Source organism: Sebastes umbrosus, chromosome 8 (genome assembly GCF_015220745.1).
Source record: "Sebastes umbrosus isolate fSebUmb1 chromosome 8, fSebUmb1.pri, whole genome shotgun sequence".
In the NCBI taxonomy this organism is placed as follows: domain Eukaryota; kingdom Metazoa; phylum Chordata; class Actinopteri; order Perciformes; family Sebastidae; genus Sebastes; species Sebastes umbrosus.
Window position 1 is genome coordinate 8,076,975 of NC_051276.1, and position 21,962 is coordinate 8,098,936.

Genomic DNA, 21,962 nt, shown 5'->3' on the forward strand with positions numbered 1-21,962 from the left:
TAAAGAAAATGGTTGACGACATTTTTATGAGACATTCGGGAAAAAGGGGCCTCAAACTCTACATGTAGACAAATTTAGATCCTTTGACACAAATGTGAACCATTTATGTCCATTTGGCAGGTACTATTAAATAACCTCTCACCGACACTGAAACCAAACCAGCTTCGGTAACCTGTACCGGCCATTAAATAACACATTTTCATTAGGAGGCCCTCTGTGATTTAAAATGAAAGATTAACCAGGTGACAGGTGAAGAGGTGCTTCGGCAATCAATGCTGCACCATTTGTCCAGTGAAGACAGTCACATCTGTTTTTGTTCTGACAAAAAACAGATGTGATTTGTGCAGATTGAATCTGGGTAGAAATGAGGCAGCACCTAAGAATAACAGTCTGCCATTTCTTTCTGTTGCTGTGTCTCATTTTCTGACATGCTAACTCACTTTTTGCTGTTTTCACAGAATAGAAAACATCAGATCTGTGTCATATGTCGGGAAGAAAAACGAGCCCCCACCCCGTCTCCCCCCAAATTACGTTCCCATACAACTATACTGCATAACCAAAATACGTTTTGAGGGAGAAGTATTTTCTCCCTGATTACGGTCGCACTTTAAAACAGTTTTAAACACGTGATTAACGTTGTAAATGGAAACAAAACGAAATGCAACAAAACTACTAAGTTAGGTTTAGTAAAAAAAATCATCATGACTTAGCTTAAAATGACTACGCCATTCTCCTCTTCTCCCACCCGCCAGTAGTGGACTTTCTCGCCTGTTATACTCATTGTAGCTGCGGCCGTCCGCTGATTTACAAAGTATATGTGATACGTAAAAGACAAACGTAATCCATGACATAATACGTTTCCTTCCGAACATAACTGAGAATGCAATTTAGTTGTATGGGAACGTAATTTTTAGGAGACAGGGCTGACTTGAGACATTTATAAAACTCCAGTGTGAATGATGCGTGTCAGTTTACCCTCTATAACATACAGTCAAAAGTCCATCTGCCTTAACCACTGACAAGGAAAGAATATCATTTAAAAAAATCATCAACAACTGATTATGAACACACTGTGCAGCCCTTCTCTGTGTCCTTCCTACACACAGTCAGAGAAAGCTGTGGGAAGCTGTTCAAAGTTTAAAGCTAGAGTCCTGCTCAGTGATGGGAGCCACAGCGGAAGGACTTGTTCCTCCTGGAGGGGGTCCTTCGGTTCCTTGCTCTCCATCACTTCAGCTCTTTTTCTGCTGCTCATCAGCTCCAGGGAGTCGCAGCGCCTGAGATTGAAGGCCGGATGGTACCCTTTGGAGAAGGCTTGGAGCCAAACCAGGACATCTGGAACACAAAACATGGCAGTCACCAGGTTAAGTTAGGATAAAACTAGCTCAAATGAATATATATATTCCAATCCAATCCAAATATATTTATGAAGCACATTTAAAAACCATAAAACAACACAATAAACACACATAGGCCAGTCTAAAAGATAAAAGGACAATAAAATACAGCAATAAGGCAACTTTCATACTGAATTAAAAGCCAAGGAATAAAGATGTGTTTTAAGACGGGATTTGAAAACAGGCAATGTAGGGACCAGCCTAACATGCAGAAGCGACTCATCCCAGAGTTTGGGGTCTACAACTGCAAAGAGATAAAATATATTTGGGTAATTTCATTCTAAAGAAACATTGGGACTAATACAAGGCGTGATGTTTGTTCGTACGAGTGTTCCAAGTTGGATTCACCAAACAACTTTAACTGCCCAGCCTTGTCGGAAACTGCTAGTTTCGATTTGCTGAATCTCACCTGTTTATGAGGAGGTTTGCATTTGTGAGATGTGTGATCATCAGCATAATCACCGCCCCTAAACTGTTATATAATACTACCAGTTCCCCTTGTGAGCAGGTTTCATTCATTATCAACCAAGAGTAAAAAGAAGGACTTCACACTGCGGATGTGTCATCAGAGCTGTACCATGACAGAAATAAAGAGGGAATAGTTTGACATGACATTAGATGCTAAAATAAATAAATAAATGGATAAATCTGTTCAAAATGTACCTTAAAAGGGAGATTTATCAACTATTTAATACTCTTATTAACATGGGAGTGGGCAAATATGCCGCTTTATGCAAATGTGTGTATATATTTATTATTGGAAATCAATTAACAACACAAAACAATGACAAATATTGTCCAGAAACCCTCACAGGTACTGCATTTAGCATAAACAAATATGCTCAAATCATAACATGGCAAACTGCAGCCCAACAGGCAACAACAGCTGTCAGTGTGTCAGTATGCTGACTTGACTATGACTTGACCCAAACTGCATGTGATTATCATAAAGTGGGCATGTCTGTAAAGGGGAGACTCGTGGGTATCTATAGAACCTATTTTAATTCACATATCTTGAGGTCAGAGGTCAAGGGACCCCTTTGAAAATGGCCATGACAGTTTGTACCAACCTTGTACTCCAGAGTTTGTTTCAACATGTCCTCTTCCTCTCGAGTGAAGTTCAGCAGCACAGATACAGCTCGTATTAGCTGGAATGCCTGACAGAGCAAGACACACAGGTTCAGACTAAAGGTTTGTAACAGAACCAGGGTCAGTCAGTTAGTCAGTACATACCAGGCAGACCTACAGAGCTGCACACAAAGGCTTTATTTACTTATTTAGGTATTGAATTGAAGGGACTTTAAAAATGAGCCCAGAGGACTTACCTCGGCCTCTCTGGAGGACATGAATTTGAGTACAACGTGTTTGAGATACTCAAAGTTGATTTCTCGTGAGTCATTGAGGTCTGAGGTGTTGGTCACCGTGGTTTTGGAGGTCGGGGGGCTCAGGTTGGATGCTGGCAGCAGGTCTGTAAAAAGCCTCTCTTGTTTTTCTGCTCGGCTTTCTGGAAACTTCTCCTTCCCTTCGGCTTCTGGCTCAGGCTTCAGCTTCTACAGAGCACAAAGAAGGAAACACATCGAGTGCATCCAGAGAGTAGTTAGACCCCTTCATTTCTTTCACATTCTGTTATGTTTGCAGAATAGGGTGGATTAGCTGCCTTATCAAGAAATGTTCAGTTTGCAGGCATATTGTCAGAACAAAGGAAAAAAAGTAAACCCATGATGTGATTCACTGTGTCTCACCAGTTCCTTCTGCAGCGTCCTCCTCAGTTCTGCCAGTCTCTGCTGCAGCTGCTTGATGGTCTGCAAAACAATGTCAACGTGGTTTATGCGAGGTGATGGGTGTATCTGCAGAATGTTATCTACTTGGAGCTGATACTGATATCTTATTAAAAGCTAGAGTAACAACAGAGTGAGAGAATAAAGGTAACTGACCCTGTTCTTGTCGGTGAGCTGCTGCTCTAGCTCTCTGTTGATCTTCTGAATGTGATCCAGATCATACACGGTCACGCTGCCGTTCTGATCCTCCTCGCACACTTCAGGGCTGTGAAGCTGTTCTGTCAACGTTTCCACCTCAACCTCCAGGTATGAGATCTGAGAAACACATACCAAACCACACTGAGCATTAATTCTGGTTAGATAAGCAGCAGTTACCTCTTTGGAGAAGCTGTAGCAGAAAATAGGTTATCACATGTGAGAAAATCTGAATAGAAACATGATTAGAGCAAACTGATGGTGGCACGTACAAAGACAATAAATACATGTATAAAAAGTAATTACAGCATTGAAGGTGTGCAACACATTGACAGTAATCCACACAAGAAAATTGAAAACCAATATAGGATATGAAAATTATTTTTAAGGTCAAATTTTAGTCTTAAGCTTGAGCTTCAAATATGGAATACTGCTCTTCCCTGGATGTGCTAGAGCTACAGATGAAACACTGCCTTCTGGGTAGTGTTGAACAAAACAACAATTACAGGAGAAATTTAACTAACACAACTTACTAATTGTGTTTGCTGCATCAAGACAGTACGTACCATACGAGAGCATGTATGTATGCATGTAGGCATTTCGGACTTTGTGTGTAGGTGCTAACCCGTGCTTGGCAGCTATCTAGCTGCTGTGTCTGGCTGAGCAGCTCCTCCCTCAGGCTGATCAGCTGGGCATCTTTGTCCAGCTCCATCTGCTCCAGCTGGGCTCGCTGCAGCTCCAACTCCTCCTGTAGCTGGACCAGTGATGCCTGCCGACACTGCACCTCTGCAACACACACACACACAATGACTGTATGGTGACAAGAGAAAATCATCCCGGATCTTTTGATCACAACTTGTTCTTATATTTTCAAAGTTTATTTCTGTACTACTTTATTGTTAAACTACTTTGTAATAAGACAGTTTGGACAACATACAGTTGTTTTACAGATTCTGAAAGCTGAAGACCTCAAACCAGTATAACATTCATATCTTCTATAAATAGACGATTATGAAATAGAGATATTTTGTAACTACGTTAACAGGTTTCCCCGGTACCTGAGGCTCTCTGAAGTGTGTGTGTGTGTGTGTATGTATGTACCATTCTGGAGTGTTTTGACGTCTTCCTCTCTCAGTGCTAGCTTCTCAGTGACATTGGACAGTTCCTGCTGTGAGGTCTGTAGAGATGTGTTCAGCTCTCCAACCTGACAATAAGCAAAGACAAACACTGTTCATTACACAGCACATGCTTTCACATTCACACACAGAATGACAACCGGCTCTGAATCTCTTTTGCATTGTCTTATAATCTGTGGGTGATCAAATAAAAGGTACGGTCCACTAAATAACGACTCTTCTGTTCTTCCTGTCCGACAAAGAAATACCAGTGTTTGCAGCTGGGCCAGAGGAAGACTGCTACATCATTTGAGGGGGACCACATGTTAGCTGTTGCCTTTCTATTACCGCGAATATAACATTATGTGTGTTTGCCTACAGACCTGTGTTTGAAAGTCTTCCTTCTGTCGTCTGGTTTCCTCAAGAGCATGGGCAATTTCCGTGCTCACTGTCTGCCGACTGTCGAGGTCCGCCTGAGGGAACACACCAAGACCAAGACAAGAGAACCACAAATTCACTCTACTTTCCTTTATGAAAATTACCTTTTTTTTGAGTCTCTATATTTTCTAGTGGATCCAACAATTTCGGTGAATATTCAGTACTAAGTATATCGCTTTTGGCTTTGTAATATGGCTGTCAGTGAAGCTGTATCACATCATGTGAAGACTACAACTGGATAAAATGTGTACAGTCATGTATGGAAGCCCATAGGGGACTTGATTAAAATGATAACGTACACTTGAAAATGTACTTCCACAATAGCATTATCGTTTTCCACATATGTATGTGTTATTTGAGTAAAGCTGAAAATGCAATAATCCAATTTGTATTTTAATTTTCATATAATCGTATGGGCATTCTATGACCATATTAAAATGAAAATGAAAAAGCTGTTTTTATCTGCTTTTAAAAGTCAATCAAATGTGAATTTGTGTGTTCAAAAAAAAATCTAGTGTGTTGTAGTTGATCTTACCCGGCACTGTTCCAGCTGCTCTGTCCGCTGGCTTAGAGTGACGTTTGCCTCGCCCCTCTGCTTATCCAGATCCGTCTGGCACACAAGAACAAGGAAGGGAAAGATTCAGTCGTCATAGAACAAACAGTGCTCTCTCTTCACTGCAACACATGCATTTATATCAACCCACTACTGCATCATGTTATAGATTACAAATAAATCATGGAAAAACCAAAATGAGAAATGGAACACACAATCCTGTCATGCAGCGTCTGTCTTTCTGTCTGTAAAGAGTTGATGCTTTCCTCCAGGCGGCTGGCCTTCTCCTGACTCTGCTGCTGTAGCAAACACACCTGCTGATCCAGAAAGGCCTTCTCCGCACTCCACTCTCCTTGCTGAACAAAACACACATACAGATGCATAGTTAAACATATATATACAAAAACCCAGTTAAACTGGAATTCAACCACATTGAAAATCAATATTTTCCCTCAAAAAAGAGCTTGCGTGCACATGACTCTCTATTATGTCTATTCTCTGTCTGAATACCTGTGCTGAAATTAACAACATTATGGAGTTTATTCTTGATATTACCAGCAGATGACACCAAAGTAAAGAATTTTCAAATCCTACATTGTAGTTGTAATACTTTTGTAGAGTAATGACATGTGGAGCGGGAGCAGCAATTTTTACTTTTATGTAATTTTTAATTCAAATAATTTACTTGTGCGAATTTCTAAATGAAAATATGCATTTTATACACTGTACAATAAATTGATAGAGCTTAAACTTGTATTCTATTGTTAGTGAGGCAAGCTCTACTTGTTTACTTTCCGGACCATTCTTCCCAGTTTGCTGAGAATCATACCTGACAATGGCTCAGAGAACGTCCTGCAAGCCTGTGTTTATAGTTTCAGTGATAAATCTGTTTACTCTAAGAGCCTTTTTAGGAAATATCAAGCCTATTTCTGTCAAAAAAAAAAGACTAATTTTGTGCTCTTAACTGTTGTGGTACTCACCAGCTTATCCATGTGCTGCTGTTTCTCTGTGATCTGATGCTCTGCACTCTTCAGTCTCTCACTAGTTTCTAGGACTTTCTGCTCCAAATTAGCTATCTGAAACAGAAAGAAGTATAATGATTGATTGTGACCAGACCTCCACACTGTGAGCAACATCATCAGCCACTCAACAGGAATCCATTTATTTCCTATTAAAGCTAGGGTGGGTAATGTTGAGAAACCAGCAAGAGTGCGCTTTAAAAATGATCCAACCGAAAAACTGAGCCCAGTGTTGCCAACTCTTTTCCAATAAAAGTAGTTTGCAGCCCTCGCTGCAAAAGTCCCTATAGCGAGAAAGTCGCCAAGCCCGTCCCTTCAGGCCACCCTCCCAAAATGATCATAATGAACGTAAACAACAAACATGGCTGTTGTTAGTACTCACAGCTGTCAAGCTAGCAGCTTGTGGAAGACTCCGGTGACGCACAATGAGTGCGCATGGGCAGAGTGCGCACGGGCAGAGTGCGTGCAGGTAAACAGGTAGGTAGACAGGCAGGTTGCCCGACCAATCATTCAGGCCAAATGAAATGATTGGACGGGCTTATTACGGTTCTGCGACAGCCACAGATACCAGATTTTTTTTTTGTGTTTTTGTCAGAGCATTTGATTTATTGATTGCTGTTGGGATGTAATGAGACTTTCGGTAAAAATAACAAAATGTTTTTGAAGAAGATTACCAACCCTAGCTTTAAGGTGAGGAACCAGACATATTAGTACATTATACATATTTTAAAGTTATCCCAGCCAGAATGCCCTGGCCATTGCCTAATGTTTCACTGTTGTCAGCTATTATCAAACAGTCTTTACTGTATGCTTCCTTGGTCCCCATAACCATGTGATTTTGTTCATGAACAACGCTTCAAAAGGAACAAGAAGTTGATTAGGGTCATTTCATCATTTCATCATCTGTTATTCTGTGTCTGATTGCTTACTTGTGTGTCTGTTCTCTCTCTGTAGGCTCTGGAGGAGTCGTCTTTATGTCGGAGAAGGGTCTGCAGCTCAGTAATGCTGCAGCTCATTCTGGATACCTAAATCAGGCAGGAAACACACAGCCACACGCATTTATTACCTTTCTTTTGACAATACCTGTTCTAAGTATGAAAGTAGATTTCCTGTAGAAGCTTTGTCATAGTAAACATTTCATTGGGAGTGAAACTGGAATTAAATCAAAATGATCAGATTTGAAATGACTAAAGTCAAAGTCAAGGAAAGGTGAATGAATAAAGGTGCCCTCTTTTTATTCACTTGAAACCTGCAACAGCATCAACTGATATTTGGTGACCTACTATGTCTGCAAAATTAGCACAATGTGTAAATATTACAGCTGTTATCATTCAACTTAATCCACAAAAAATGTATTTGTAATCATGGGTTTGCAGATTTTGTGGGAAGTGATAATAGATTCAGGGGCTTTACCATACATAGGTGTGGGTTTAGTAAACAGATGCAGTGGTTTACCTGTGTCTCCAGAGAGCTGACAGTATCGGCATGGTTTGTCCGAACCAAGACCAGCTCTGCTCTGGTCTCTTCCAAACTTTGATCCAGGCTGGACTTCTGAAAAGGCAATTGGATATATATCTGTCATTCCCTAGAATGGGGCATACTTATAATGAAATACATTTAAAGTAAGCTCATAACTATATCTGTTATTTTAATGCACAACATGTACAACTAAATGAAGCTTCTATAAAGAGATTGACAGTTCTTAATAAATAAAATTATTTTAATAAAAAGACTAACAACGGCCAACAACTAAATCTAAGTTATGAATATTATCTAATGATGTCAAATGTTTGTTTACATCAATACTGTTTGTAAACACAGCAATAAAAAGGCCCAATCATTTCGATTAGTATCAATTAACATACCTAAACATGTATTGTAATTTATATGGTCAAAAAATGTCAGATGGAACATTTGACTTAATCCTGCATTTAATCCATCTCATTTCATTGAATTATAATTGTTGAGAAATGGATAATTGATCTTATTTAGCTTAAATGACTGAAAGAAAGAAAGTTATTAATTTGGTGTGTACATACTATTGTATATACATTAATGAGAGGAACGCTGTCCGTGTTTATGAAAAGAGCTAATCTTATATAAATTACAGAGTGGAAGGAATCTTTCAACATCTGCCACATAAAATAAGGTAGTAGGTTCCTAAACTGAGTCCTGCTCTAGATGTTCTTCACCTCCTCGAGAAGCTCCTGTAGATGCTCGTCCTGGCTCAGGTCCCCCTGTAGCCGTCTCTCCAGAGACGTCACTTTCTTCTGAAGGTCCGCTAACAAGCGCTCCTTGTCCTCCTCCGTTACAGCGGCCTGAGGATGTCAAGGGAAGACATGAAATGGACTTCCAGCTAACCCTTTCTTAATTCAATTTTAAGACCTGGATTGTTAATATTGTTATTCTAAAAGCCTGATAAGATATTTGAAACTAGTTAAAAAAAACTAAATTCGATGAAACTCCCTGAATTTCCCTGCCTTGAATACATTCTCCTTCTGAATGATTTGATGCTTGAGGAGAAACCTGACAAGATGTTTATTGCTTACTGTACAACTGCACATGCTGTACACAACATAATATTGCAGATATCCTGTAGTAGGGCAGAACATTTTTATATAAAAATTTCCATGATAATTAAAATGTGGGAAAATGTAAAAAAAAAAAAAAAAAAATCTACAACTCACAATCTACAAGCACACCAGACTGTTTGAATTAGTTTACATTGTACTCCAGCAGGGGTCGCTGATAAAAATGCACTGTGACCCCGATCTACCGCATGTCCTACTGCCCAGTAAACCAGGATAGTGATGCTCACCCTGCTTATCTAAGATAGACGCAACTAGCAATGGATAATAAATGGCATGGCAACACTAGGCATGTGAAAAGCAATGTGTGGAAGTATAATTTGGGTTCTATACCACAAATGGCAAAATTATGCATAAAGATAAAGCTATGTGGAACAATGTCAAACTACAACAAAGTTTAGGACTACGCTATGTGATCTGTTAGTCCTCATTAGGGAGTTCCTAGATAATACAGCTGCACTCTGCACACTTCAAGCACATCCAAGTTATTAAAATCAAATCAATGTCTATGCTTGACAATTGAAGCGCCTGCATAACAAGCACTCTCTGTAATCTTTTAGGCCTTGCCACAGTCTCAAGGGAATTTTTCGGTCCCTTTAAAAGTGTCCTCCAGTGATTGTTGTTTCATTGCAGCCTTTGCCTGAGTTACCTGAATGAACTGTATTCTGTTGAGTGTTTATTTTCATTGTCTGTACATCTTTTGCGCGGATTACATTAATATATTACTCGTATTGGCTTTTTGCTCGCGGTGCTTTTGTTGCATTTGCAGTGGCATGGTGAGTGTGGTTGTCGTTGGCTGTCCAACGCTGTCTGTCTGTGTTGTCCCCTGTGAAACACCATGCACCTTAGATGACAGCAAAATGCAAGAGAATCTCACACTGAGCTGAAATGAAACGAGTGCACATAAATGAGGTAAATAACATAAATAAACAGTCTCATACTGCGATTTGCTGTCATTTATGGTGTGTGGTGTTTCACAGCAGGGCGGGGCCTCAGCCCAGAGCTCAGCGGAGTGGAAGAAAGACATACAGCGGAGAGTTGGGAGTGTTGACAGAGTATTCGTTGCGTTGCTGTGCAGGAAAGCTTCACAAGTAAAAGCACTTTAGTGAAAGCTGACGTAAAATGAAGGATCGGATCGGGCTCAATATAGCAGATACCGATCAGATGAAAAGTACCTTTGAGATCGGATCGGGACATTCCTCATCCTCATTTATTTGAACTTTAAGTCACTCGAAGTGACAGCCCTAACTTGTACGGTTCCCTGACTCTCTCAAAGACAAGTCACTCACAGTGTGATATGCATCACCTGCATTTTAGACCATAAACATGGATGAAGGGTTCCAACTGGATTATGTTCTGACCTTTTGTTGTTGCAGCTTCAGGGCGTCATGTTCAGTCTGTAATTCCCCGAGGGATCTCTCTAAATTTGACGCCGTACTCTGTGACTGAAACACAAACATTTCACAAACTCACTTTATTCACAGACAGCTGCATTGGAAAACTGTTTATGAATGAATAGTGTTCATAAATTCAGTACAGAAGTAGTAGAGTGTAGCTTGTGTTCAGGACTGACCTTCTGGAAGTCTTCAGACACCTGGTGGACGACTGACTGCAGCTCCTGGCATCGTTTCTCCAACTCACCGATCTTCTGGTCTGCCTCCTCTCTGAGCAGCAGCAGTTCCTCTCTGTACAAATTCAGTGACATGCACATTGTCTTCTGGTGTTCTTTCACAAAAATCACAGTTCAACAACAAATGTAAACTTATCATTTCTAGAGTAGGGTGTGATTTGCACTTTAAAGCACAAGCAAATCCTCAATGTAATTGTCGGGGATACGGTTGGCGTTTTTAACAATTGTCTAGGTTAGCTTAGCTATCTGATAGCACAGCTGATTCAGAAGCTTGACCAAACAGACCAAAATAAATGTTTTGAAACGAGCATAAAGAAATCACATACTGCTGCTTGTTGCATTCCTTCTTACCGCTCTATTTCAAGCTCAGAGTTGAGACTGCAGCTCTCCTCGTGCTGCTGTTCCAGAGTCTGGAGTTTCCCTCGAGCCTCGGACAGCCCTCGCTTTGCCGACTGAATTTCAGCCTCCTTTTGCTGGAGCTCCTGATCCTGCTGGCTCAGCTGCTCCTCCCTCTTCAGCAACTGATAGACATAAATGGGAAATAAATCATAATCGAAGAACATACCATCCACGAAAGAAAGTGCTGCTGACCCAGGTGAAATCAAATCACACCTCAGCAAACTAAGTGAGACTCTCCTATCCTATCCTGCACAGAGGCTCACAGATTGTGCTTACTCCAAAGCATAGCTCTTTAAAAGAGAGCAAATCCTTTCCACCTCCAATTTGCAATTTAATCGCAAAATGACAAATAGATGGCTGCAAACTGCATCACTGTTTTTACGTAATGCTACAAATCTGACCATCCAACTCCACATGTACGCACCATGTGTTTAACTTTAGCGAGCTCCTGCTGCTGAAAGCCCTCCAGTTCATCCAGGTCATCCCTTTTCTGGAAGAGTGCTAAGCTTTGCTCCATCATCTCCTCTATACGGGTTGACATGGAAGCCTTCTCCTAAACAAACACAACAGTTGTACCATGAACGAACACGTGCATTGTCCATTTTCAGGACATGAACAGATTTCAAGAAACCAAATTTAAGTGTGCTTTCACACCTGTAGTTCTGTTTGTTTGGTTTCGACCAAGGAAAAAATAAGACATTGTCTCCCTTTAAGCTTTGGTCACTCATTCACATATTATAAATAGACAGAGTTGGACACAAGCACAACACACTTATGGTTTAACTCCTTTTCTCTTTCTGAAATATCAGGGAATATCCCTGCAATCATATGGTGGCTCGCATACGTAATACCATGGTTGTCACATGATCTTGCAGAAAAATAGGCTATATGGCGCTTATAGCCTCGACCAGGAGATTACTTTCTAAACCATTCACAATCAGCAGATAGCTTTTGAATTTGTGCTAAAATCACATATCTACTAGCCCCATCTCGGAACCCATCGGCTATCGGTCTGACGACGGATAAGCCTCTGGAGGCAAGGGGCTATATTTCTGGATATCCGGGCCAAGACTTCCTCTTCTGTGCGCTGCTCATTGTTTACAGTCCAATTAGCAACTTGAGATTCAAGACTGGAGTTGGAGTAGAGACACGACGTGTACGACCAGATTGTTTCACAAGTAGTCAGTTTACAAGCTAATTTCAAACCAATAAAAAGCTAAATCATCATCAGACGACAGCCGGTGGGAGATTGCATTTTGGCCGATGCGTTCCGCCTCTTTTCCTCTCCACACGGACTGTTACCTGCATTCAACCGAAGCCTGCTCAAAAGTGATTGGTCAATACTGCTTACCTACATACAAACGGAAACCTGACTGCCTCTAATACCAAAATCTAGTCCCGCTGTCTACAGATTCTGCATATGAATGCAGAATCTGTTTATAGAGATTTCTACTACCTTAACGAACCTCACACCACAACGAAACTGCAGCGCACAACTTTGATTGGAAACACACCCTCCTTTTCAGGGGTTTTCTCAGTCTGGGTGTTTAATCTGCACCAGACTTCAATAGACATCTTTCCTACCTGCCCAAGCAAACCGAACTAAACAGGCAAATACACCAACTGTAAGTTCAACTGTACCGCATCAAACAGGTTAGATGTGAAAGCACTGTTTTTGAAATTGATCCTTCTATTTTAAGCGTGGAAAACAGTCACATTAACAGTGTATTATTTGAAAGTCACCAAAGATAGATTTAAAGATTTACCTTTTCCACATCAGTCATCTTCTCCATCCATTCCTGCAGGTAAAGGATAGAAAGATATAAGTAGACAAGCCACAAATCAGGGTACTCAGTTATAAAACAGTACGTAGGATCCACACTAAATGTTTGCGTGCGTACAAATGAGCAAATGTACGTACACCAAAACAAAATTCTGATTTATAAAACCATGCGTACATCTGCCAGAGCGTTATTTCCTTTTATAAATCCCAAATCAACTTGGAAATGTGCACACAGGGATCAGCCTCATATCCCGCCCTCTACACGCCCACATTGTACCATAGATGATCAATGTAAAGCACCTCATGAATGTTTCAGCATAGAAATGATCCTGCTGATCAATGGTTTCTTTATGGTGACTCACTGGAACAACCAAGAGGATGACTTTTTCTGACACAGAAATTGAGGAGCTTGTGGGCCAAGTGGTCCGTGACCACTCGCTCCCTCCTAATTCTTCCATTCACATAGACCTCGCAGTGCCAGTGCATTCATCATGCAGCGTTACGCATTTAGAGCGTCACCGCAATATTGATATGTTTACAGCAATCACACTGATCGCTTCTAAAATGATGGTGTCAATCAGTGGTATCCCCCAATGTGATGGTGAGACAGCGCTGATTATTGAGCAGAATTTGATTTGAGATTTGAGTTGACTTATATCTACATTTGAAAGGTGTTTATGGAATTGTGGATCTATAATTATGAAGTAAAATTAAATGTGTTTAATTTCATTTCTACAATCTGGCTTCTGCATCGCCAATTTCCCCTGTCTCCATGATGTGCGTAGGCATGGGTCAGAGTTTTCGTACAGGTGAGCACATTCTCCCATCAAGTTTGTTTGTATAGATCAAAACTTGCGTGGGAAGTGGCGTACGCCTCTTTCAGGCCCCGTTTTGTGAGCACTCAACGGTTATAAATGAGACCCCAGGGCTGTACAATAACTGAGACAGAGTGGCGTTTACCTGATCCTTCTTTTCCAGTGCTAAAACCATCCCCTCTGCCATTTTGGCTCTGCTGGCCTGGTGAGTTTCATTCTGGTCTTGAAGCTTCTTTATGGATGCTGAGCAGAAAAAAGTGAGAAAGAGAAAAAGAAAGGGAAAGATGGAAACCATACAGAGAGGTTTGTAGGCAACCAATGAGAACAGAAATATTAAATAGCACAGACAGTGGCACCGTTAGTAGCTGTGAAACGTTAGAGTCCGATTAAGAAGTGTGTTCATCCAAAAAGCAAAGACAGGCAAAGATAAGCAATGCATGGCAACTGACAAAAATTAAAACGCAGTTTATTAAAGCGAACACTGCAATATCTGTGTAAACTGAAAAAAACAAAATCCACCCTAAAATAAGTCTAAATCTCATTGAAGTTCATTACAACTCTTACTTCAGTACCAGATAGAAGCAACAACAAACTGAAGTAGTTCTTTACCATGACAGAAACCTTTCAAGTCAGCTCTGAGAGAGGCGCTAGGGGACAAGCTGTGAGGTCATTCAAATCAAAAGGTTTATGCCTAAAAATGTCTGAGATATTTTGAGAGAAAAGTTGATATCTGACAGATGGTGACACTAGAGACTTGTGGAATACAACAAAATAAATAAACCTAGAGTGTGAAGTGAGGACAAAAGACCTGCTTTGACGCGTAAAGCATGGGATCTTCTCCTGGCAGCCGTGACAGAGCCGGAACGGGTCACGACCGCGTCCAGTGGACATTGGGGGTTAGATTGTGATATTTCTTGTGCACAAATTCAAATTTCAACCATATGGAAAGGTCACCAAAAACATCCATAATATAATCTCAACAGTGTTGGACAGACAAGCCAATCTATGTCAAAAACACATGGACAGATCCATCATAAGAGGTGGATATACCAGTTTCTCCACTGACAGTAAGCCCAACATACCAGAATGCAACACAGCTATGTATAAGACATGTTGACTGATGTGGCTGCCATCATTGTCTTAATGTTCAGAACCGTAGCTAGGGTAGCTGGTGAGCTATATTTATATCATTCAGTCTATGTTTCTCATACACATACGTCCAACTGATAGCAACAGGTTCAAATCACGTCTTCGGGAGCAGTTACCAGGCATTGTAGGAAATCTAGGAAACCATTAATTAAAGTAGTTGTGTGGAGCAAATTGAGAGAAAGTGAGTACACCAACAAAGTAACAGACTTTATGCATATATAACTCTGAAATCAATTGTGCTGAAGAAATAGCAGTGTAAAAGATTTGAGGGTGGATTTTTAGATTAAAAGGAAAAAAGCATTCAGCGCTCTCAAAGCAAATCTCTAAAGCCCATGATATTAGCTTGAGGAAACATCACCTTCATGGGAGGAAGTGATGATACGCCAGGTGATGATTATTACAGCGGACAGACAGATGAGAGAAAGGAAGCTAATCGGGAGGAGAGTAGAGGTACGTACAATCCTGATGCTTTTCTAATGCAATCTCAAGCTTGTCCTTGGTCTTCTGCATAATTCGTAGCTGCTCAGCGTAGTCTAGTGTTGGGAAGTAGGGTGATGGGATGGGGTATCAACAGTATATACACACACACACACACACACACGCACACACACACACACACACAACCACACACACACACAAAGGACAAACAACAAGGAGGAACCGGCAGATGAAGAGAGGAGGCAGGAGACAAAAGTGAACAAAAGGAGAGGGAGAAAGCAAAAGGGAAAACATGATTGAGAAATAATGGAAGGTAAAACTATTAATGATTTTCTTATCTGAGAAAACCATACTGGTTAAAAAAGGCTGCATGAGAATGGGCGACCTTTAACCTTTTCTAAGGGTGCAAGTCCACCCAAAGGAAGGAGATATCATACGGAGTAGAAAAGGAAAAAACTTAAAATATGTCAGTGTCTGTGTCCCATTGAATATACAACCGGCAATCAATTCTGAATCTGAAACATTCTGCATTTTGCAACGTGTAGAGCCTGGTCAGGTTTACAGAGAGATTAGCTTTTTCTGGTTTAAATTAAAAACAGGGAGAGGCAAACAGATTTTCAAACTTTGTGGTAAATTTCAATGGTTGAGGAGGTGATGGGAAAAATAAAATATAATTTGCATTTTTGACAGTTTCACAATTAACTTGGCCTTGATATATAACACGTGTGTCATTTCTCATAATCTGCCACCATTTTACTGGAAAACTGATTTGCTCAAGATTAAATTCTGGAACTCTGGCAAAAACAAACCCGATCTCATGGTAACGCGTATAAACAGCACATTTCAGCGTGTCATGGTAATGCATTTTAGGCTTTTCCCGTGTCGTTTATACACCGCAGGCTTAACAATGTGAAACAGCTTTTCGCGTGTCATTTAATGCCACGTCATTTACGTGTAACGGCCGCAATTAGGTTAAGGCAACAAAACCACTTAGTTAGGTTTAGGAGCTCCTATAGCTCGGAGCCATAAAGACCCTCTATTACAGTTATTTTAGGACCTTGCAGGGGAACAAATCAGAGATCAGCGTTTTTTTATTTATTTTTGGTGCAACCAACTACACAGCAACTCTTCAGCATAGTGTTATTACTATTACCAGCTTGTTTAAAGTAGAAGTTTGGAGACATGTTTCAATTTCTTCTGTTTACTGTTACCGTCTATCAGAGGCACGGGACTGTTTTCCCCCAAAAGGGGGCGTGGTCATGTGAGCCTACTCTGGATGACGTATTAACGGTCTGATGTTTATCATATTTACACGGATGCGTTTGCATTGCAGTCAGTACAGACTACATGGCGTACACATGACACGCCAAAAGCAACAAAAGTGTTGTTATTGCACGTGAAATGACTTGCAAAATACTGTTATTTCAATTTAAACTTGAACTTTTATTAGATTTGTCATATACATACAGATACATCATGAAATTTGACCTCAGCATTTAACCCGTCCTTAGGAGCGGTGGGCTACAGTAAAGCGCCTGGGGAGCAACTTGGGGTTCAGTGTCTCGCTCAAGGACGCTTTGGTTTGGTGAGATTGGGCTGCAATGTATGTTAGACTGGTAAATGGACTTGAATTTATACAGTGCCTTTCTAGTCTTCCACCCACTCAAAGCACTTTACACTTCATGTTAACATTCACCCATTCACACTTCGACATGCGGACTGGAGGATCTTCAGATTAGTGGATGACCCGCTCTACCTCCTGAGCCGCCCCGTTAATCTAACTGAACTGGACTGAACTGAAAGTGAAGCAGTCATGCTCATCAAGTGTTTGTAGTTGTGCTACGCAAAGATTAAAGCACCGAAAATTAACTACTTCGTGACAGTAATATAATTTGCTACAAGACTGAATACAACATTTACATATCCCAGTTTTTTCACACTGGTTCCTGATAGAATCTAGTTATATTCCTTTGGCAAAGAGAATTACTTTGAGTTGCTGTTGCCACTCTCATAGAAGAGACACATTCAAGTTTCACCAACAAGACCACTGTTTTATCCAATATTTTGCCAGTTCTGTGTATACTGTTTGTCTAGATTAGTGCTTAAACTGGCTAGTCCTTTGAGGCCAACTTTCTCATGGTCTGGTAGTTATAAACTTAAGTGCTTTTATTTATTTTGGCTGGGACTGTGGTGTGCAGAGAGAAGAATAGAAGCATACAAAATAAAGTTGCTAGTTTAAAAAAAAAATGGGACACAATTTGAGCTTGGCTGTCAGAGTTGCCTTATAAGGCAGTATAGGCTATTAACTGATAATTTATTTAATCTGCAGGTAAATAATAAAGTGTAAAATATTTATCAACACTGCAATGACATTTTGGTTAATGCTTCAGCCTTGGTCATTCAGAGTGGGCCATTTGATATGATTCTGATATTTCATCATCCAACAGTTATGATAGGATCAATTGCTTACAGTCCAGTGCATCACTGGTACAAGTTGCACTTGGGTTTACATTTCTCTTATCCTGTGTACTGATCCATCCTGAGAGCTACAGCTGCTTAACCTTAAAGTCTGACATATCCTACCTGATAGCTTGGCCTCCAGCTTCCGGATCTGATCATTCCTTCTGAGAAGCTGTGCGGGCAGGTCGTCCCTGGAACTGCTGCCATCGGATGCCTGAAGACACACAAACACACACACACACATACACACAGCATTAGGTAGAACTTAATATTCACTCTGTTCGGAACGGGGAATTTAAAGCAAATATCCATCTGCTCTTTCACAGTCAGCAATCATCAAGTGTGTTCAAAGCATTTCAGTGGTAACTTGTTATTTTCACCGCAGGTAGCATCGCTCTATTAACTGGCTGATTTCTAATCTGCTCATCAGTCGTAAATTTCGAGAACTTCCTGGATATCAAGTCCACATGCTCAGTCCAAAATCTGGAGTTAATCATTGATGTTGTTTATCACAAAAAGTAATTCTTCTATCACACTACATTGGTGTTGTGCTACAAATACCTCTGTATGATACATCATTGGTATATAATATATGAAATGGACGCAGAAAGTAAAGGTGCCACCAGTCATTGTCATGCAAAGTTGGCTAAACTGTAGCAGCCACAGTACTGAAGTCTCTTTCACACATGCAGTCTATCCCTGAAATGTACAGAACATTTCCTTCATGGGCTCATGTGTGAATGGGATCGAGGATCAATATTCAAGGAAATCTGTGCTGCCAATGTCCCACCTGAAGACCTCATAACATTTCAGGGAAAATGCCAGTACGGCTGTGTTGTGATTGACAGTAGTAACATTGCAGGGACAAGCAGGTAAAGGGTTACGATTGTCTGACTGCATACGCTTTCACATGGAGCGAGAGAAACCAATCACAAGACTCCGCTGATAACGCCGGTTCGGTGAGGGTTGATTACATATGTACAGTATGCGATTTTTTTTTCCTACAATGGTGAAGGCAAGACAAGCCCTACTCTGCCTCTGATTGGCTTGATATTCGTAACCAACCCCAACCAACGAAGGCAATGAGTACTAGCCATTCGAAGACAGAGTAGTGTGGGTCAAGACTTTGCCAACCTAGGAAAAAAAAATTGGCGACCAGTCCACCACCGCCTTTCCCCATCTTCTTCTTCATCTGCTGGACTGTTCCTTGCCCCATCTATTCTGGCATTACCATGGCAAGTGTGAAAAGGCGCTAGATGGAAATGTTCCTGAATGTAGTGCATGTGTGAATAGTGAAAATCACTAGCGGTGCCTGAAAGGTTATCCCAGTGATTTACTGGGAACTATGTGTGAAAGAGGCTCAACTATTCATTGTACCAGAGACACAATGTCACATGTTGGCAGGCAGTTTTGCTACTCAGCGACTTCACTAAATAATTTAGCCAAGTGCAACTGAGACGGCACTACAGCCTCAGGAGTCTGGCTTCCCCTGTGAGGGATTGCACTACCCTGCTCCAATGAACAGAGCTTTACCCCAGATATGGATTTCCTTTACCCCAGATATGGATTTTTCTTTACAAGCTATGACAAAAACCTCTCTCTTGAAAACCATATCGGATAACATCGACACAGCCCTGAAAATATCACTGCGTGCACTACAGAACCCACTGAAACAGGTAAAATGAGCAGCCACAGCCAAACAAATAACAACTCAGAAATAAAACACAGATAAAGTCAGCTGTGAGTGTGTAACATAAGAAATTCATCAACAGGGCATCATGTTAGACTGGTTGGTCTTAAGAACAAACACAGTCACACCCAAGCCCTGTTACCTAGAAGTGCCTGACTGGTGACAATTTCAAAAGCCAGCCAGGGGCCCCATTATAGCACTGACCTGAAATTCCTGACTTTTCTGTGACTTTCCAGAACTAATTCAGAGTGAAAAGTGACATGTGAGAAATGATATATGACATGACAATCCATCCTTGACCACCATTGTTTTTCAATCTATTTTCCATTACGGCTGGACCGAAAACAGTGAAAGCAATCGTGTGAACACAGTTGGAAAATAAAACCTACTACTTACTTTCTCGTTCTAAACCATTTAAAACACTCGCATAGACGAGTAGTGTGCTTGCGCAAGCATGAGACTGTTTATGCGGAAGTGTTTTAAATGAAAGGTTTTATCGAAGATGCATGTGTTTGGGAAGTAGTGATCATACAATTGGATAAATGACACTTGGATTATGCTGCGCGAGTTGTGTGAGAGTTTGTAAACGGATGTTTTGATAATCCATCAAGACTTTTCTCCATTTCACTGTGGAGGCCTGCAAAAAAAAAAGTTTTCCTCAAGAATTCAAGGTAACACGGGGTGAGAAATTGCTAAAAAAAAACTGACTAGTGGCTAGTGACTGGTGATGATTTCACAAAGTACTTACAAAGTCATCCCCCGAGTCTGCCCCCATTGAGGTGATGGATTCCTTGCTGATGGTGCGTGGTATACGAACACCACTCCGAGGTGCTGTGGCTGCCTCCTCTGCGATCTTCTTCTTCAACTTGGCAAACATGTCTGTCCTTTAAGTGTCTCTTTTTGAGTGCAATTTCTGGAGAATAAGTGACGTCACGTGACGCATGGAGTTTATGGCTCCTTGTTCTGAGGGCTGAAACAGAGCCGCGTCCTTATGCAGTACCACTCAAAACAAGCTTGTAATGGTAATTCCATTCTGCTACAGCTAGAAAAAGAAAAAGAGACAGTTATTATAATGCCAAGATTGACAACAGTGGCTACTTGTCTGCAACAGGCACATGTCAAATTGTTGTAATGAGCCCAACAAGAAGTTCAAGATATTTTTGGCATCCACAATTGTCATCTAATAATTGACGGGCTATTTTGGCATATTAATGATAGACAAATGCTAGAACATTTTGGTTGTGGTTGTTCAGTCTGTGTACTCTTTAGGACACTTCTAGCAAATAGTCTAGCAATAATTTGGAAGGTTTTGACTGACTGGATAAATTATACATTACTGGAAAAACATCCAGTCTGTCAAACTGATTTGTCACTGTTTTAAGCTTTTTACCTGCCACTGCCAACATTTACCCTGTATTTGGCAGGTGGCAGATGTTGCTTTCATTCCCTGCTTGGGAGACTAAATGTGTCTCACATTTGTCCAATATTTGGTGATAATTGTGTTACTCAAAGCAGATGATAAACTTATGAATGCTTCTTTTGTAATGCAAACTGCACCAAAACAAATCTAAATGTTTGAGTTTGGTACATATGCTTTTCACAGGGCTTAGGGAAACTTATTTTGAAGTATTCAATTCATCAAAAATGATTGCATTGGAAAAGTAAAACCAGATTTAGAGTTTGTAGCTAAATGTGTTTCCGTGGCTGAGCTACAGTGTATACCAACTATAACTAACAACCTAATAGCTCATGTGTGGATCATACATTGCTGCAAAGTAAAAGCTCTGTCTGTTGTGTCTCATCAGTGTTAATCCCATTAAGAAACGTACAATTAACCTGTCAGACTATGTTTTGACAAGCAGCTAGCCTGCTAGCTCTTCCAGCCACAACAATGACAGTTAACGTTAGCGATGCTAGCTGTCGTTAGCTCGCTCGTTCACTGAAGTCGCCTCTCTCTCTTACCATATTAACTTCCATAAAGTATCAGTCCGTGGCGTTGTCAAGTGCTCAATGACTGTACGCTCGTCTTGTTTCTGTATATACACTCAAAGAGTAGCTCTCATTGTGTCTGTCGGTATGAACTCGCTGTCGCTGTCTCGTCTGACAAGCTAGCTGCTGCTGCTGCTGCAAGTTGGTGAGCTACGAGCTACACGTCATCACCCCAACACAGATGACTGGTGACGTCACGGCAGCGCCTCTGCTCATTGGCTAGCAGAACTGAGAGGCGTGGGGACTGGAGCTGGCAACATGCGCCGCCTTCAGGCACGATGGGGAATAGCAGCTTCAGACATGCAGATGCAGACTTCTTCTTCTTCTTCTTCTTCTTCGGTGTTTATTGGCGGTTGGCAAACCAGCTTATAGGTGCATTACCGACACCCACTGGACTGGAGTGTGGAGCAGTAGATTGGCAGGAAAATAAATAAATAAATAAATAAAATAACATAATATAATAATTATTAATAATAATAACAATAATAATAATACTACTCAAATTAAATTCTCTCCATTATTCCTGTTG

At 40.8% G+C, this 21,962-nt stretch overlaps 1 protein-coding gene across 3 annotated transcripts; it reads right to left on the reverse strand.

Annotated features, from left to right (window-relative positions):
• Positions 1-1,242: 1,242 nt before the first annotated feature.
• Positions 1,243-21,602, reverse strand: golga1 (golgin A1). Of its 3 annotated transcripts, XM_037778482.1 has the most exons (24): positions 21,407-21,601; positions 20,193-20,486; positions 17,878-17,968; positions 15,315-15,389; positions 13,853-13,950; positions 12,876-12,908; positions 11,534-11,662; positions 11,062-11,231; positions 10,654-10,765; positions 10,442-10,525; positions 8,685-8,810; positions 7,948-8,043; positions 7,422-7,517; positions 6,454-6,549; positions 5,689-5,829; positions 5,456-5,530; positions 4,866-4,955; positions 4,469-4,571; positions 3,993-4,153; positions 3,329-3,487; positions 3,137-3,196; positions 2,720-2,944; positions 2,465-2,551; positions 1,243-1,332 (listed from the first exon to the last, which is right to left on the reverse strand). In XM_037778482.1, exons 2-24 carry the CDS (start codon positions 20,319-20,321, stop codon positions 1,252-1,254), a joined length of 2,517 nt encoding a protein of 838 aa, XP_037634410.1. In that variant the 5' UTR covers positions 20,322-20,486; positions 21,407-21,601; the 3' UTR covers positions 1,243-1,251. The 3 variants fall into 3 exon arrangements, with proteins under 3 accessions (XP_037634410.1, XP_037634411.1, XP_037634412.1); XM_037778483.1 differs by lacking the exon at positions 15,315-15,389 and having other exon boundaries at positions 21,407-21,602; XM_037778484.1 differs by lacking the exon at positions 11,534-11,662.
• Between the last annotated feature and the right edge of the window lie 360 nt (positions 21,603-21,962).